General features: G+C 38.6%; 1 protein-coding gene across 4 annotated transcripts in view; it reads right to left on the bottom strand.

Annotated features, from left to right (window-relative positions):
* TRAPPC9 (trafficking protein particle complex subunit 9) overlaps positions 1 to 19,747 on the bottom strand; it is a 455,157-nt gene that overhangs the window by 282,445 nt on the left and 152,965 nt on the right. For all 4 annotated transcript variants that reach the window (XM_064507900.1, XM_064507899.1, XM_064507902.1 and 1 more), the window contains one exon: positions 8,480 to 8,622. In XM_064507900.1, coding sequence (XP_064363970.1) covers positions 8,480 to 8,622 — 143 coding nt within the window. The remainder of the gene's footprint in view (positions 1 to 8,479; positions 8,623 to 19,747) is intronic.

A 19,747-nucleotide genomic window follows, 5' to 3' on the forward strand; every position in this document is an offset into this window, starting at 1 on the left:
AGAAACCATTCCAGTATGTTAAATGTCCAAAGTGAATGAAAATGCATTTCAGCTGTACTACAATGTATATTCTAGACTCCAAGATCAAGAACTAAAGTTCTTGAAAGGATATGACTTTTCTTTCCATCTGTCATTTTGACTGCTAATGGGAAGGAAACAAGGCTGGGTTAAACAGTTTCAGAGTCTAAGTGGAAGAATACTAAAAATCATAGTGTGCACACATTTTCCATTTCAATTCTCTCTTATTTGTCCCAGGGATTTCTGTTGGAAAAGTCCACCATGAATTTCATGTTCAAGGTTTTCTTTTACAAGTAAGATGAAAGTCTAAACATCAGAAGGTTGGGCATGGAAAAACTAGTATTATAAAGACTTTTATTTTCAGTTGGGTGATTTATAATCTAAAGGTCTTCAGAATAACATGTACAATTAAGTTAATAATCATTTCAAACATGCTCTTAATTTTTTATTGAAATTCATAGAGTTAATTCTAAACTGTCTTGAAGATTATTGTTTGAATTTTACTTTTATCCTCTGTTAGATAATTCAGGATATAACACACAAACAACAGGTATAGACATGATGGATCAAATTATCTTTTTTAAAAATTATAATTCCCGTTATGATTCCAAAAGAGTCACAAAATTGGGACCAGAGGAAACCAAGACAAGAGACAACTATATTTTGATCTAAACATTTCTTTCAGGGGTATTGCAAGTATTCTTCCGATGCTCTCCGAAGCAACATCGGACGACTTGCTTCAGTAACATTTAAGGCAGTAATAAAAACCAGATGCAGCTGTCATGTTCTAATGACGGCTCACTGCTGAGAATAACCTCATTGCAGCTCTGCTTCTCACTTAGTTTTACAGTCAGTTTAAGCAAGAAACACTGAGGGGGGGATTTTGGCAAGTTTTCTACATCCTGACTCAGCTCAATCTCCCCATCAACTGAAATCAATGCGTCTTTTCAAATTCATATTTTTGCTTTAGTGTCTTATTTGTTTCTTTTACTTTTTTCTTCAGATGGGCATACACAACACCCCTACTCATAAAGAGAAAGTTAAGAGAAGCCCTTGGCAATGAAGACAGTCAACGACTTGCCAGAATACCCAATTCTCCAAAAGCCACTGGCAAACGTAGCTACTTCACATAGCAATACCAGGGAACAACAGTCTAGAGCATCTTCACTGTTATTATTGTATTTTAATAGGGTTTCTTCAATTTAATTTTTATTAAAAACGAAGCTTTCAACCCTAAGTTTGGATGATTAAGTCAGAAATTTATGCATCTCACTGTTAAGAGTGAGTCTTCTCAGCTATTTTAAGGATTGTCCTCGTCTGACTTTTCCTAGCTATAAACCCTTTCAGTTATGCTAAATATTCCCAGCACATCTACAAATACTTGCAGATTCATGTTCTCATGTCTTTACGTGCCAAATGTTACATATTTTGATCTCAAAAATCAATTCCCTCAATCCATAAACTATTTTCGCTGTTCTTCTCCAAACTCACGGCAACGTTATACAATTACCAAGGTTTAAGGTTAGCAAGAGGAATTGAATCTAGCTTTCTATGTGCCATGAGTTCTTTGACTTCACTCACTTAAATCTATATTGAGCTCAATGGTGTATGCATGAATAAAGACTATCTTCCAGAAAGACAACCAGTCCTGAGAATATAAAAAAGGTTACTAAATCCATTCCTTGCCATCTCTTTCCAATGCTTAATCAGTCTAATTGATCAAAATGAGACCTTTATTTGTAATTGAATTTGCCTGGTATCTGTTTCAACTAGTTTTATTATTATTATTATTTTTCATTAACAAAAGAGTGAATTTAACACTCAATATTTTCTCTCTGTAGCAACATTCATTCATCTTAAACAAGTCAGATCTTAGCCTTCCTCATAATAAACTAAATAGATTCATCTTCAAGTACCCAACTGAAAAGCTTTTTCTCCATGCTTGAAAGATCTGTGACTTTTTTACTGTATCTTTCATATTTGATTGTACTAAAATATATACATATTTTGTTTGAACAACCTGACAAGGCAGGGCAGGAGATACCTGCTGCCTTAGTCAATTCTGCAGAGAGCCTGCAGGGAGGCTGGGTCTTCACAAAGCTGGCTCATAGGCATTTTGAAGATCACCTCCTTTGCAAGGTCAACACATTCACTATGCCATCCAGCTGTCATTAATTAGGTTGATGAAAAAGTTCATCAGCCAGGGCAGTGCAAATACCCCAAAAGAGTAAAACAGGTCAAGCATTAGATGCTTATGCAAACACAAGTATGGTTAATCACTAGAAACAGGTGACCGCGAGCTTCCTGACTGCACCTTCTTCACTAGAGGCCAACTTTCAATGGTTTTGAACAGTGTATTCCCCCCACAGCAGCTGCTGCCATAAGGGGTTTTAAGATCAGATAACTAAGACCTAACACATCTGCTTTTACAGCAAGGGTTTGAAATCTGCAGCACCATAGTAGAACACATAGGAATAAAGATCTGCAGATGTTTGCTCTTCATCCTGAGCAAAACTGGTGGATGCAAAGGAGCAAAAGAAGTAGATGCCTGGGGTGAAGGAATCTCTTCCTGGGGAGGCTGGACCCAGGAAAATAATCTGAATGGATTAAAGGAAAGGTTCATCTAGCCTGGTGCGTAAGGAAGAATGTAACAACAGAGCAAGAACACAGTGATGTTTTCCTCACACATTCTCCAAACTATCCTCCAAGGACAGGGAGGGCTAAGGCTGATCTGCAGTCACAAGAACTTGAGCACAGGCAAACATGTATTTCCCCTTTCCCTTCTATCATCTGTAATGCATGATCAGGATTTCTACCCCACATCTGACTGCCAAGGAAGCTCTGCTGCAATTTAGTGTAATGAAAAAGTGGGAAACCATGGAAACAGTAACTGTTATTCTGAAAACTTTGTTTGGTTTCATTAAGACCCAAAGTTCTGTCCACCAAACTCAGGAGCTTTTGAGAATACTCAACATTTCAAGGTTGTTCTTTCTTAGTCTCCTAACACTTTGGTGAAAACAAGTCGGAAATAAATGGATTCTAATGTTAAATACAAAACAATGACAGGTCTTAGCAGGGAGCATGTTGCAGGCATTACTGTGGACTTACGCCTTGTTTATAGAACTAAAACATTTCATTAAAAAACATACACTAATGGTGCAAGGAAAAATGTACATGAATCTACAGGACCTGGCACTTACTGAATTATGAGACCTGCAGCAGGTCCCTTTTCCTTTGACTCAATTAAAGAACAGATTTTGAGTGATCTGCACTTGCCAGACAAGATCTGCAGCTGATGTCTCATCAGCTGTGCGGTGGTTCTAAGACAAGAAGAAAACTCCACTGCTTCAAGAACATTCAAAAATTTACCTTGTTCCAACTTTTTGAATTTATAGAATGTACCGCTAAGAAATGCTTAATTATCTGGTTTTCAAGCTTTGCACAAAGAAGAAGGCAGTGTGCCTGAGGTGCTGTAGATGGACTTCATCTACAGATTCACCTGTCACCCTTGCAACAAGCAAAACAGATGGATTTTCAGACTTCTGTAGATGGCTCTCCTCTAAAACACATTTGTCCGGATGGCATAATGGCAAGGGGTGCAAGGAGAATAATGGGTCCCTGTACGGTATTTAGACCATACCTTACTTGAATTCTTACCAAAAGTATGGAGTAAAGCAGCATGTTTTCTGGCATCTTTTCATGCTCTGTGCATTAGCTGCTTTGTGATAACAGGCATTGAGGAACAGCATTCAGTGTCTGCCAAAATTGGCAGATAATGTCTTTGAGAGAACCAACACCTATAAAAGAAATCGTTCAAGACAATCGAGCTAGAGCAGGTCTCAGCGACAGACTCTCTCGGAGCTAACAGTATGTCGAAATGAAGAGGTGCATCACGTGAAACCGGCAACACAACATTCCCCTTACACTGAACCATTAGCATCGTATCTCTACTGACGGTCTGGAAAGTAATTTGCTGGCAACTGAACTGCTTTGTGGCCTGAAGTCACAGCAGTAGCTTTGGGGCTAAGACCTGATAAGGAGTGAATTCATGTGGTGAGCCCAATTACAGAAGGCGATGGGAAGAATGTTATTATGCTGATTTATGGGCATTTTATGGTACATAAAGGGTCAAGCAAGTATATCCCAGAAGCCCTTCAAGACTGCAGCAAGCTGTGGGACAGACTGGGAGAACCGCGACACGAGCTCATACCTCTTATACTCTGTTAGAGGGCTGCTTCAAACACTAACTTTTAGCTTACGGATCACAGGACAATGATCTCCCAGCAAACATGAAAAAGCAGAGTCAAGCATTACAGGTGACATGGTCGAGGCAAACGACTGCCAAGCACCAGGCTTTTGTGCCAGCCTTTTTTGGATGCAAGAATCTCAGGGAGCAGAGGTTGAGATATCCAGGGAAAAACCTCAGAGCAAGGAACAGCGTTTTATTGACAGGATTGCACCTTGTCGGACAGGAGGAGGGCTGATATCTGAAACAGAATTAGGCAACGGGTTAAACAATGCAGCGTGTTAAGGGCTGCCTCAAGCTAACCACAGAGACTAGTACAAATAAAGGTTAAAAGCACCTAATTCTTAGGGTTGATTGGATCTTAAGACCTAATGATATAGTTAATGAAACTGCTCTATCTTGTGTGGTTAAGCACAAACCTGTGGATGAGCAGAGGACATACTTAAGGCTAAACACTCAGAAAAATATAAACCTAAACAAAAAAAAACCCAGATGTTTCAGTGATACCTCCCATGTATATCTGCTCATCAACTAAAAAAAAAAATATGTATCAAATAAGTTTGGAAGACTTTTACATAAACCATAATCTGTAGGTTACTACTGCAAGAAAAAGAAATCATTCACTTTTTTTTCCATGTTTTTCAGTAAAATCTTAAGGGATAAATCAATGTTAAAGGGGTTTTCGTTATTAGTTAACTTTGATTTTTAAGCCTAGCACCTACTAAGCTATTGTTTCTTACTTTCATTGAGGTAAAATGTAAAGCAACACCACAAACGAAATAACTTAGAAGAAAGGGAAAAAACTGAATTGAGAAAATGAAAGCAATGACAACTTTCATTCTGAATTGACAGCTGAAAAGCTAAGTTATAAAACACAGTTTCTCATAATCACTAAACAAAAACAGTTTAGAATTTAAACTCAAATAGAATTTAAGCAATGAACACTCACCTGTAAATGAAAGGGAACTCAAATTCAGGATTTTAGAAAAGCAACAGTGAAAGTGCAAAATTTGACTTATATTCGCTGTAACTGAGTCTTAGAAATTGGCAGAAATGATCAACAGTCGAGAAACAAGCTTTGCTTCAGCTAATGATAAATACTTATCCTTAGGTGTCTGGAAGATGACATATTTCTACAATTTTCACTTTAAAACAATCCAGAACGATACGTGACGGCTCTTGCTGATGGAGAATCAATACTAGGAAGAGCAAGAGTAAAGCAACAGCGTTCTGATCCCTAAAACCATTAGCATTGAACAAACTGTGGGAGACAGTGAGCATATAAAAATCAAGTGCATTCCCGACTGAGCAGACAACGTATACCTACGCAACAAAAAAAAGATTTGAGCCGCCTTTTGACAGGTCCTGCAATAGAGCATTTCTGAAAGGCATTTAAACTACAATGTTTTTCCCCCAATTCAATAAAGCTTTTAGGCGTCCTAATTAAAAGTCAGTCACATCTTTAACTTCATCTCCAGTCAGCAAATCACTTAAAATAAAGTTTGCACTGACTTAAAGGCTGATGTGTATGATGAACAGGCAAAGAATGAAGCAAATGCATACAACGTGAACTTCAGCACTTGGCTGAACTGGAGCAACTATATATAGTGCCTGCTGCTATAAGACTCGTGAAAGTGTACGCAGCTGAACGATGCAGAAACTTTACCGTTGAATTAAGACCTCAATATACATCATAGATTTTATGATTAAATATTTTCCAGGCATAGCACGTTCCTGAGAATAGACTGGCAACACAGGGGTAAGGTAACCTTGTCTCACAGAAAGCATCGTTGCGGAAACCTAGCACAAAAGGCAAACGTTTCGGCAGTTGATTGTCAAATAAAATCATCGTGTTATACTTAAAGCTTTTGGGGAAGGTTTGCAGCTTCAAATCCAGGCTACTCTGCAAGTATAGGAAAGTAATTTCAATGAACCTTTAAACTCTTACCTTTTAAAGTATACTTAAGATAAACAGAGTATGAAGGACGTTTCTGACATTCTGAACAAAAAGGACTATGCAAGTAAATAATAAACACAAAAGGAGTATTTTAACCTATGTAATGAATCTACTTGGAAACGAGGATGCTGCAGCACTTGCATTTCCAGGTGGAGACAGAGAGGTCACTTATAAAGCCTTGACGACCTTACGCGTGCCTAACGAAGAGCCGCTGCAGTGCCAAAACTCTGCATGTCATTAATATGCTATTGGAATTTTGCAAACAACTACTCCAGATATTAAGTTCAGCCTTTACAGGTAGCATTAGATTTACTTCTCTAGAACAGTTCTTAAAACAATAAAATTCTGTCTACCATGCCAAACTTTTAAGCAGCAAAATATGTGACAAAGCTGCTTTCCAATAAAACCATGCAGTTTTAGGTCTCTTCGACAAAGGCTGGACACAATATAACTACTCGTAAAAAAAAAATCCATTTGAGACAATCTTGTTTGTCTAATTTTTAAATATCTTTATACAAATTATTGCAGTGCTTCATTATCCTTGTTTAACCTAAAACTTCCTTGCAGCATGCAAAGCTCATTATTTAGTGCATTACCTGCTGCAAAAAACAGGTACCTATCCACCTTGTGGTGCTATATACGTAAGTAAAAACTTAACTCCCACTGCAGGATTGTCTTTAGCTTCAGCAAGTCCAACAATTTCAATCCATTAGCATAAGTCACTTTTTATCATACTTCTCGTTCTAGACTTTCTCCAACTCATCCACATTTTCTTCAGGTTTCTTTAAGTTCAGGCCCCCAAACTAGACAAAGAAAATTTTTCCTGAGTCTTCACTGCTGCTCACAGGAACAAAAGAAACACTAAATACTTTGTGTTTTGCAAGCTAGGTTGCTCTCTATCCATCCTTGGCCATTTTTGCAATACTATGATATCTGTGACTTTGAGAATGAAATTTGGTCCCGATACCTCCAAGGCTGCTATTCCTGTCTTGCCTGTCTTTGGATTTTCTTTCTGAAGTTTGTCATGAGAAAGGACCTGAGACTGGAAGGAATCTCTTGGTCCCATTAAATTCAGCCTCTCCTATCAAAGCGAGATTATATAACTGCATGGGAAGAAGTTTAAACCTGAAACCCAGCAGAACACTTGCCCCCGCTACACACACCAACATGCTTTTCAATAATCCCACTATTTTGGTAGTCGGAAATTAGAAGGGGATGTAATACAAACATATTCCTGTTCAGTTTGTAACAATTTCTTCGTGTACTAACTTCAGCCTTTATCTTAAAGAGCATTTCCTCCTTCCTGGTACTTTAGAAGTACTTATAGACTGAAACAACTCCATTCTCAGTCTTCCTTCTTCCCAACAAAGGCAAGCTCAGTTATTCATCTCTTGAATAAGGGCTATTCCAACACCACCGTGGAGTCCTTCCGACTGCCAAAAGATTGACTACATCTCAAATATTTATAAGCTGCAGAGTATTTAACTAGTAAAGTAGGTGAACTTACATGCAGACATTAAAAAAAAAAGAAAGAAAAAGGATGAGCAAAATCATTAACTTACAGAATTCATCATTGCAAAAGCCACTTCGGTTAAGTAGTATGTTAAAGAATATGAAATTAATAAAAATATACAGATTAAGAACTCTGCATTTAGCCACAAACGAAGACAATTACAGCAAAAAATAATTATTAAAACCGATTCCACTCACAGTTGCAGATGAATTTTGAGCAATCAAAATTTAGTAATTATGGTATTTGACCACCATCAAACCATCACGATTTTTAAAAATCGCTATGTACATGGGAAACTACTTTGCGGCTCCAAAGAAGAAAAAAGCCCCGAAAGAGAGAATGATTACAATTTATTCCTCACTTCCAAAGACAACCACTTCCACGTGTATTCTCTGCAAGATGGTGTCGGGGCAAACACCAACCAATGTAATGCAGAACATACCACAACAGCAAAGATGTATAGAAAGAAGTCACCAAGTCTTACAATATAGGCAATATTTTGTCCCTGCAAAATAAAGCATCATGAAAAAAATACTGGAGCTTCAGAAATTTTCCAGCGACTGCCTTAATCATAGTCTGGGGTCAAATCGGGTTAAACTTGTCAACGATGGGAATTTTGAAAACTCGTGGATGTAATTCTTTACCTACATGTTGCAGATGATGCCAGAAGTTTACTGCAAGCTTCTGAAGTTATACTCAACGTAGCAGAGACATGTGTCAAAGAGAGAGTCAAAGCAAGGCTTACCTGGTGGCTGGCAGGGTGCTGACCCGTGTAAAGAAAACGGACGGCTCTACTTCTACGTGGAGGCCTAGCGAAAGGTTCCTGTAATACCCTTCAACATGTCCTGGTCCACCGGAGTATTTAAAATTCAGAATGGCTTCCAGTGTCTAGAGAAATAAAATTAAATTATTTGTTAGCTACGTTTCATTGCCGTGCGTTAAAATGGCTCAATTATACGAGACCATTTGAAGTGATTTAACAGCAAAGTTTCTAGGCCATCGAGAATTCGCCCTCCTAAACCATCCACTCTCTTACCTAAAGAAAAGGGAAACATCCACAATCAAATGACCTCATCTAATCCAACCAGGTGCTATTTTTCCCCCAATCCTTTCCAATACTAAAGAGTACAGAACAAAGTCAATTGGACTTCCCTTCACATAATTCTTCCCCACGCTCCAGTTAACTTAGGAAAAATGAAAAGCTAGTTTTCGCTTCTAAGTGTTTAGGGTTTATTAAGTGATATGCTCTTTTATACTCTTAGAAAATACAGAGCAAGTCATTACCTTCCTAATAAAATAGGCTTTTAAAGTTCTCGGCTGCAGACACGTAGAGGAAGGTTAAACACAACTAAAGCGTCTGGTCTCCATGTAAGTCAGCGTAAGCACACAAAAACTAACACAGTAAAAATAACTGTTGACTAGATAAAGTCCATGAACCTTATCTTTCCATGAAGTTCATTTTAGAGGAACATGACTGTTTAGCAAATATTAGAAAGGAGGATGTTTTTCCAGTATTAGCGGAAACCCAAAAAGCCAAGGCAACACAAGTCTGGGGAAACAGTAATATCTGCCAGGTGTCACCAATCCTCAGACAGTTAAAAATACTTTCCCTTACAATTCCAGATTTATATGGCAGTTTATGAAACTTGTTAATTTTTTTCCCCACAAGCTCCAAGGAACAATCTATAAGGATTTTTTAGCTTCCAAAATATATGTATGTTTGACACCATTCTGTCTCTTGACTGAGAGAACAGAAATACTCTTACACACAACTTCTTAAAATTACCATAACATGGTGATTTAAAAACTACCAAATCAAGAATTCAATGTTTTGCTCCATGTGTGTGCATACATATTTTGCATATCTCCAGTTTGCTTTTAAGTAATGGGAGCTAGCTCTATTTCCTGATTTAGTTTCATTAATATTCATACAAGTGACCTTCTAGTACAACCCAAAATATCCACGGGGCACTCCGGACATTTCTGTCTACTCTTTGTTAATTCCTAAATCACAGTTAATGAACTCAAGCTTCTGTTACATCAAGCGAGGTAATCAGTATTAAGTACAAAAATAAAGAAAAAATGCAAACCCACTCTAAACATACTTCATTCTAATTAAGCAGCTGGACGATTTAATAAAAATCAGAGCTAGGCTCTACATGTGTCTGATGCTACTTAAGTCAGGAGGCAAGCAAGAATTTCAATTTTAATTAGGAATTCTTCTATGAAAAGTCTAGCTATGTATGCTCTATATTATGCTGTAATAGTCACGGTATCCTGCTTCGTAAACCTCCTGCAATACGGTTAACATGGTTTATTCTGCACAGGAACATGGCACTAGGTTGCAGCACTAAGTCCGGCCCTATGTAATCACAGGTAGACTATACTACAGGTTGGTCCAGAAGGTCACCGAGCATCATCACTCCACAAGCAAAACGCGGCCTGACGTCCTACAACAAATGAAAAATGTCCAGAAAGAGTCTAAAAATGCAACCGTCATGTGCCACTGATGAGCACCAGCGTTTAAGGGCATCATCATAACCTGTCGCAGTGAGGAATGTATCTAAGAGAACTCATTCATATAATTTAGAATGATAATAGTATTCATATCATATAAACAGGATGTAAAAATACAGAATATATACATATTCCTTTAAACCCCCACGCACATGCCTTGGAAGAACTCCACATATGATATGAATGATTGATTTTCTATCTTAAGGACAAAAAAAATCTGACACTTTTGTAAGCTTACAAAGCTCCAACTTAAAACAATTTACCCAGAACACTTCCAAAGCAGAACTCCTTTCAAAAGCTAACGCCACAGATTTAACTTCTGTTGGATATTTCCTCCAGCGGCCTTGTCAAACCAACACAAATGACAGACGGAGCTGCAGATCCTGTTAATCTCTAAGGATATCCATAGAATTTATTCGGCTTCGCTAAACTCCATCGCTGCAAGCCAGCGGGAAAAGGCAGTGTCACTGCAAACATAATTTTGCCAGCGGTTGATCATACAAAAGAGGAAAGCAGAATGGAGCACGTCTGGAATTCCAAATATCAATACATTTGGGGAGGGGGGCAGATTATAGATTATAGCTTTTAAGAAGGCTCCATCCTGGAAGCCCCATCCTGAGAGCATGGAAAAGCCGTTTAATCCACCTGGTGACTTTGGCTGGATGAATTTGCACACTGTTGACCACTTACTGCATTGGTGTCGATGAAGGGATGGATACATGCTTCTGCGCATAAGTTCCAGGTGACAAGACTCTTAATTAAAGCAGCAGACATTAATACCACCTTACTATATTGAGAAGAAATATTTTACTCATAAACTATCAAAAAGATCACCATCCTGGGTTCTTGATGCACTTTGTCTTCAAAGACATTTTTTGCATAAAGTGGGTACTTTAAAAAAAAAAAATTCTCTCTAGTCCGCACTTTGAAATCCTTGCCATATCCACTCTCATAACAGAGTTAAAAGCAAAATTATAAAAGAACTGCTATTTGAATACCACTAGGTAGCTAATGAAAAGCAAAATGCTGGGCATCAAAGCTTCCTAACTAAATGACAGCATTTAGCATTACTAAGGACACCTTGCTGCCGGTCCCTCCAGCAGTGACTTTGACTGAAGGGCAGTACCTTTCACACACTGATTTCTAATTACCAGCTCAACCATAATTGCACACCACAACTCTGATCAATTTGTTCAACTGAAGTGCTATTATAGTACTTCATATGCAGCAGTAAATAGTAAACTCTAAGGAGAACTTCCATGTTATTCTACAGAATATTGCTACTCCCGCAGAAACCAGACCATTGCAGAGTAAGAAAAGATTCCTCCAGAACAGGTAATAAGAATACAAGAAAACATACAAATGAATGGGAAAAGAAGGTGCAATGAAGCGGATTTGTTGGGCTGGGAAATTAAATAGGATGCTCAGTCTCTTCTGTATGCCAGCTCACCAGTAAGGGCTGCCTGGCTATCACATGAAAAACAGCTGAATCAAGAAGCTTTTGGGAAAAAAAAAGTCTATAGTGAAAGAATACTACTTTAGCTCCAAAAAGATTGATCTAGACCAAAGTTATGTTAAGGTAACTGTAACTCAAGGACATAAGATTCTTTCTCTGCAGATGTAATCTTTATTTACTGAATGTAAAGGGAAATAATCATTACATAGAAGACGACACAACACCTCAGTATAATTTAATATGAGCATCTCTTACAGATTGATGTTAAGAAAAATCCTGGAGATATGAGAAACATTAGAACAGTCATTTTAAAAAAAAAATAGGAATAATTAATTGAACAGCACCATTAGCTGTAATCAATACAGAAACTATTCAACAATGAGTCCAATAGACACAACAGGTAAATTAATAGTCAAGAAACTCAAATCTATAGTAATATATCTTTAATGAGTAAACAATCAATAAAATGTCCATGTACACTCCTCCTGATTGCTGAAAAATACTTTTATGCATCTAAACTTTTGCTTAGCAGAAGCAGGGAAGAAAAATCCACTTGGCAAAAGAGATGTAAGCCAAGGAGCTCCTGAGAACAACTCGGTGCTTCCAACTTTGTAAAATGTACAGTGTATAAAACACAACGTAGGAATGATTCTTTAAAGAAACATGTTTTGAAACAGTAAGCAATTGAAATACATTATTTAAAAAGCCTCAAATTTTCTTTGGGAAAATGGATCGATATTAGCAGAAGATAATTTTTAGCTATAAGAACCCTCTCATCTGAATATTTTACTTAAAAACCTGTAAGAAAGTTTCCAGATCCCAGTGAAATCGCAATCCCCAAACCCATTTCTCAAAGGGAGATGTTAAGGAAGACCGCGATAAAACTTTTCCAAAGGACAAATTACAAGCAGAATCAGGAAAAGAACCGAGAAAGTTTCATTCCTAAGCACTTCTAGTAGGAACGGTAATACTCAAATTCCCCCCATGCGCATCCTGCAGAGGAAACACTCTTGCTACGAGGAGAAGCAGAACACTCTGTTCTGTAAGGGTTCTCCTTACCCACAGTATTGCATCACCACTTCCAATGTATACTGTGTTACCGACAGCAAAACCAGCTTCTGACCTCAGTTAAGTATTTAAAGTACTGGGCAAGAGTCGGCACGCTCCTGAGACTCCACAGATAGTCTTTGCAATCACTGTGCAGAAATACCAAAACATTGCATTGCAGGCTCCCCTGTAAGATTTAAAAAATAAATAAAGAAAGGCACGAAAAGAATATTAAAAATATTTAAATTCAAAATCTGAGTTTCTTTTACATATTGATTTTCTGCCCTGATTATAGAAAATAACTCTTACTAAAGAGTATAATTTGTCATAGGATTAGGGCTTGAAATTTGAAAAAAGAGCGTATTTTAGGTGTGTAATCTTCAAATATACCTTCCTTTTTATCAAATTACATGCCCTACAATATACATATTCTCTATCCAGATCCCATCATGCTCACCATCTCCTGCTTCTTGCCCGAATTAGCACATGCGATAGCAGGACATGCTCCAGAAAAAGGCAACAAAATCATTAATGTTTAGTCAGTCTTTCTGACTTTCAGCCCCTTTTCTCTCCTGACTGTATGCCTTTTATTTTCTGGCCTTTTTTTTAAAAAAAAAATTGCATTATGGGCCTCCCTTCTTTCCTCTCACTTCTCAGACAATCCCACTCCCATTAGCAACTCTGACGGGCCATCAGTGATATTCGTCAGGGATGAAGGAGATAAAAAATGCACTAATTCATCAAGGCCACCTTCCAAAAGGCATTGGAGAATCTCTCTCTGCAAAATTAATTTCTAAATTTCCTCCACTGGATGCTATGCTTCTCACATTCTTTCACGGGTTGCACACCTGTAAATACACAACACTTCTCAGGAATTTCAGCTGCTTGAGAATAGTTTGTAATTAATTAAATTATGCAGCAGTAACAAAGAGAAAGTGAGTTTTTCAAATTAATTAAGGTGTCCTCAGTAGCAACAGGTAACCCTGGAAATAAACCCTAGTGGCAGCAAAGAGCTGAACAACAGTTCAACTTGGGCCATTCCTAAATCACTGTAGAGCTGCGTATCAGGCACTTATTTACTAATAAGTGTGCTGAATTAAGAACAAGGAGGATTCCCAGTTCATGATGATAATCTCTCTTTCGGCGCTAAGCAAAATACCCCTAATTACCTAAGTGTTATTCTAAGAGGTGTCACCTCTTCTCTGCTTGGTAAGTTTAAAGATAACATTGCACTTTGCATTAATTAAATTAGATCATCTGTGAAGCAGACGAGCACCAACTTTATTTCCTATATATGCGGACTTGAAATATCATGATAACCATGCTAAAAAAAACCTCGCTTTCCAATCGGAGCAGAAATAAAAGCTCTCCTTGCAGACACGTTTCAGTACAACGAGCCCAGCTTACCGTAGCAGAGGCTGCAATGTCACACGACTAATCGGGTCAGCTGCAAGCAATGGTGGTATTAATTCGCCAGTTCACTCCCTTTCTATCAGGCTTTTTAATTTCAAAAAGGAAATATTGACTAGCCCCACAATACAAAAAAATTCATCCACGCTGTGAAAAAAAAAAAGAACTGAAAACTGGAAAGCACACTTTTACTAAGCTCTCTGCAAATATTGGAAGTATCAGTGATTTAATTTGTTTAATGGAGTTCTTTGCAGTTTTCGATCCCATTCCTTTATGATCTTCTTCCTCATGTCAGTTCCTCACTTTTTCTTTCTGTCCTGATCAGTCAAAAGACAAACTTCCATCACCAAACTCAGAAAACATTGCTAATATGGTTGAATATTATCCAGACGCCAGAGGTTCCTCAGTTCGGACCTGAAGTTGTGTCCGGTAACGCATTTGGTAGCACATCTGGTAACTACTACATTCCTTGTCATCCGCCAGTGATTTTAGCGCGTATGAAATAAAACCTATTACGGCTGGAAGTTATCCTCTTCGTCGCATTAACAGAAGTACTCTCTCGTCCTCGGCGATGCCTCTCGGGCCGGGATCCTGGTCTCCCAAGCAGCGCACGGAAGCCCCTCTGCTCCTTGCCTTGGCCCATCCAGCTCCCTCCGGCTGGGCAGCCACGGGGTTTACCCCAGTCCTAGCTATCGCAGGGTGCAGTAACGCTTTCTCGCCCTAGTCAGATTAAGGCTTTTTATCCTCCTTTTATACGTGGCTCCGTATCTTCATTTCCTACCTTTACCTGGCACAGGCTGCTCTGTGCAGGCATGGGCTGTGTCCAAGTCCAGACCTGTCTCATGAAAAAACTCCAGGCCAGAAGGAACTGTCAGGGGAGATGGCATTTAGAAAGAGTACAGCTCTGCCTAGGTACATGTTTTTTTAAATAAGCCTATGTCTTTGCATATCCTTTTTATAATGCATGTATCAGGGGATCCTGCTATTGATTACTGTGCTATTTGGTGCTGTAAGGAACAGCATCTACTGGGACTATGTCTTTGTAATCATCCAGCCAACAAAACTGATTTAAATTAGCACTTTCTTCAGTTTCAATCTACAGTAGCCTAACAAAAGAAAAATACTTGTAATTTTTGCTTCTTTCTCCTATTACTGAGTCTACAATCCATGATATCACACAGTAACTTGACAAAGGACAAAGTCCGTATAAAAATCAGGCTTAACAACAGTGTTGAGAGAAGTAATAGGTGCGTTTGTATACAGAAGCTGAATATCCTTTGGTCCTCTTGTCCTCAGGGAAAAAAACAGACAGAAAGAAAAAAAGAAAGGCACACGCACACACCACTAAACAGGGAAAAGAGAAACTGCTGACCAGCTAGACCGTAATTCTCACGGTCACGACAAAACCCTCAAATCAAATCAGGGCTCCAGCTGAATGTCAGTAGCACCACGTTTCCGTAGTTTCTCTTGATAAAAGCCAGGCAAAGAACAGGGTCACTGAAATCTGAATGCTCTCACGACGTACCTTAGGCTTCGTGGCCTACGCACGCTTCTCAGCTGTGACTCTTCTGACCGGTTTCTCACTGCGAGACGGAGACGGCGGAGGCTTGCAGGCTGATCTCATCTTCCAAGCTTCCTCCATGGAGGAATCCACATTAATCCCTCAAACTCTGCAACCTTCCTGTACTTGAAATGCTGGTATTGAAAGGAAATTTGGGGGAGCAGTGGGGTATGTGCTTTGTGATTACCCTTTACACCTCAGAAGACTTCTTTCAAGCCCAATATTACTCCAAAAGCAAAAACAAATTAGTTCCCCTCTATGTCTTCATGGAACACTGCCAGCACCTGGCACAATTATGAGACTGCCTGAGAAAGGTCCAGCACAAGAACCGCAGATCCGAAGTGCAATATATGAACAACAATATACAAAATTTTTCCATCTGTAGAAAACATCATATCATGGTTCATAAAAATTAACTTCCATCACAAATTGCATCTTTAAAAGGAATTACTTGTGGGAATGAGTGCACAGCGACATTATGCAACTTTGCAGAAAGATCTACTCAGCGTTCTGCCTCTCATTGAGGAACACCAGTCTATTCCCTTACGGCTAACCTGTCTGGTTTTCTGAAACACAAAATATACTTTAGGTTTTCTGCATTTTCTAGAAGATACAAAACTCTTCACATTCTTTTCAAATTTGCCACCATAGCTGAAAAAAATAAATTCTGCATTTTTATGAGAAATCAACCAGTCAAGATAGGACAGAAAGTACCTGTCCGTTTTTCTGAATGTAAATCACAAAGCTAACCCAAATCTACAGAATACTTCGTGGATCAAGGTAGAATTACTAATTTTCCCCCAAATAGGAAACACTGCCCAATAGATGCTGTTCCTTAAAGTACCAAATAGCACAATAATCAATAGCAGCATCCCTGATTATAAAATGGATATGCATATGTAATCATCCTGTAGGACTGAACTGCAGCAAGAATCCACAGTACTCATGTTTTCCTGTGCCTACCATTAAGCATATACATGGCATTTATAAATACGATAAAATTCTTAATAACCAATTGGCAAAAAAATTAAATTTTGTGCCACCGTAGTAAATTAAATTCTTTTTATATATAAGTACAAACTAAACCCAAATTGCTATTGCTGTTAGACTACTTCATTAGCGTAAAGCAAGACTAAGTATAAATTTTGGCACGTTACTCAGGTGAATTTACATGCCTAGTCTATGAAACAGGGTGAGAAATAGTTGTTTGTTTGTCGTATTCGGGTTCTAGTGCAGATTTACTCAAGTACGCCTACTGCACACACACCCGATTTCAGCAGCAGGACTTGCGCTGCACCAATGTTTATCTAGCTCATCCATCTGCATCTATGTCTGGTTAAGGCACTGCACAATGGAGCTGCTGCATCCCTCGGCAAAAATAGCACAATGGCAACGAAAAGTAGCTGCAGCTAAAAATAGCTTCTGCGGGCATATGCTGTGAATTAAATAGTTCATTTTCCCCTCCCCGACCCTAAATCAGTAAGCTTCAACAAGGAATCCCTAGTGAATACACACAGGAGCTCAGTAAATCCCCCTTAAGCTTACAAGGCATATTCTGAATGTGAGCTGGCTAAAAATAGCCTTGTTTATAATGAGAACGGCGATGTGAGCAGAATAACATTAAGTTTAAAGGCAGGCATGCTACAGTCATTGCACACTCGCTACGAGCGTGAAGCAAAGGTCGCTCTCACAGACACATACACAGATTGACAGATCAAATACAACAATCTTTTATTGAAGACTATTCATCTCACATTCAACTCTGCCCTTTCTAATCAGCTACGGCAGCTCCGTATTCACAATTTACGCGGCGTGCATTTTTGAGGTGCAACACAAGTCGTGATTTCCAAAAGACAGGAGATGTAACAGAAAGTATATAGCATTACTCCTCCGGACAGTATTCCCCCCTAAAGTTCAATTCCCCTCTGAAAACACTCATGAAATGTAATACATACCTTTTCCTGTAGTATTAATCACAGAAATCTCTCTTTAATTAAAGGCAAATTACATCCAGGCTACCACGGCAGTAACACGGCAGCCAAACGCCAAAGCGTCTGATGCATGTTCAGAACTGCCTCTGTCAACTTAGGTGCACACAATACTGACCTCAGTTATCAGAGTCCGAGTCTTGGCTGATAAATGGATGAGAAATTAGACATAATAGTTAGCCCGGGGCCCATCACCGTGTATTTGAAACTGATGGCTTTTTCTTTACGTGCATTACTCTACAATGCACATGTTGATCAATGTTCATCTCCACGTAAAGTTTTAACACCACAGGTCTATCACAGGATTATCCTGTAACCCTTAAAGGTTGGTTTTCATATCTGCTACCCTTGATTAACTTGGTTACAATGGAGTCACTCAAATGCCCAGATCGTTCCTGAGTATGCTGAACGGCACAGGCACAATACAGATCCCTACGGAATTACGCTGGAGACCACCTTTTAGTGAGTAAATGGACCATTTATCCTACCTTTAATCAACTCCTGACTCATGGCAGGACCTTCGCTTTTATCTCATAGCATATTTGTTCCTTTCAGAGCCTTTTGTGCGAGTCTGGTTGAAAGTGCTTCAGGAATCAAAGCAAGCCGTATCAACAAATTTTCCTTTGTTCACCTACTCGGCACACGCTTCAAAGAGTTCTGATAGATCTGCTAGCCATGACTGCCCTCCACAAAAAAACATTTGAACAATATCTCAATATATATACCCCCTATTATCATGAAGCCCGTTGTTACGTTTCTATTTTTACTATACGCAGCAGTGAGAGCAAAGTAAATGTATCAGCTGCTCTGCTTCCCCAATGACAGACAATATGAAACTTACCCTTCAAAATTTTCAAGCTTTTAAAATACCAAAGTATTAGAAGATAATTCCAGAGGAAGAAGGAAAACAGTCACATGCATTTCCCTAGGGCGTGTAGCCAGATACGGGTCCAGGACTCTCCCCATTGCCCAAGCAAGCAAAATTTAGAGCTTACAGTACATAAACCCACCCCATACAATGGGCACATAATGCACAAAAGGTCTCCCGAGGAACTCAACTCCCATTCTCTGGTCATACATGATATTTTTATTCAGAATATTGCTGTAACCATATCGACACCTTCAAATGACCAAACAAATGTTCCCCTGCAATTGCAGAGGCATCTTAAAAATTATGTATGCATCTAGCAAACCAGAACAAAATTAACTATAACACATAAAAAATACTTGAAACTGAGTAATCAGTTTTTACATCCAAGCTCTATGGCATGCTTGTGTTAAATGATCCTAGATTAATTTTTCAGGAATTCCTGTGATTCGAAGAGACAAGCTGAATGATGTGAATGTTCAGAAACATGAGTAAGTGAAAAAAAAAAGTGGTTTTAAAAAAGACTACTTGAACGACTTAATAGATCCATTTATTCAGCACAGTCGTTAACATATAACTATGGCAGAGTGAGTACCACAGATTTTTCAGCTGCTAGTTGGGTTGGGAACACAGGCTGCAGTAGCTCTACGAGTTTCACAACCAGGAAACTTACTGAGCTAAAATTGTCACTTATTTAATAAGGAATCAAATGCGTATAACTGGAATGAATATGACAACTTCTATTAAACTACTACTTAATACAATGATAAAAATGAATAGTATGAAAAAAGTGAAATCAGTTTTCAGGGATTAATACTTCAGAAATTAAATGTGTGCTATAGTTTAGCTAGAAATCAGATCCTAGAGTTGCAAAACAGCAACGCTTTCGATTCTAATGCATCTTCTTTCTTTCATTGGGCACGCCACTCTCAAGTTAATATGCCAAGCAACCAAGCATTCACTCATATTATTAAACTATACAGGGCTTAATAAATGCAGTGTATGTGATTTCCTCCCATATTTTTTCTCAATACAAGGAATATGGCCTTAGCTCTTCAGTAAACACAAGAAGATAATTGCAGATACAAATCAGAAGCAGAGACAACACTAAAATTCATTTCCTCCCTTTGCTGATCCCATTTTGCCGTAATTCAGCCAAGTAAACA

Source organism: Dromaius novaehollandiae, chromosome 2 (genome assembly GCF_036370855.1).
Source record: "Dromaius novaehollandiae isolate bDroNov1 chromosome 2, bDroNov1.hap1, whole genome shotgun sequence".
NCBI lineage: Eukaryota > Metazoa > Chordata > Aves > Casuariiformes > Dromaiidae > Dromaius > Dromaius novaehollandiae.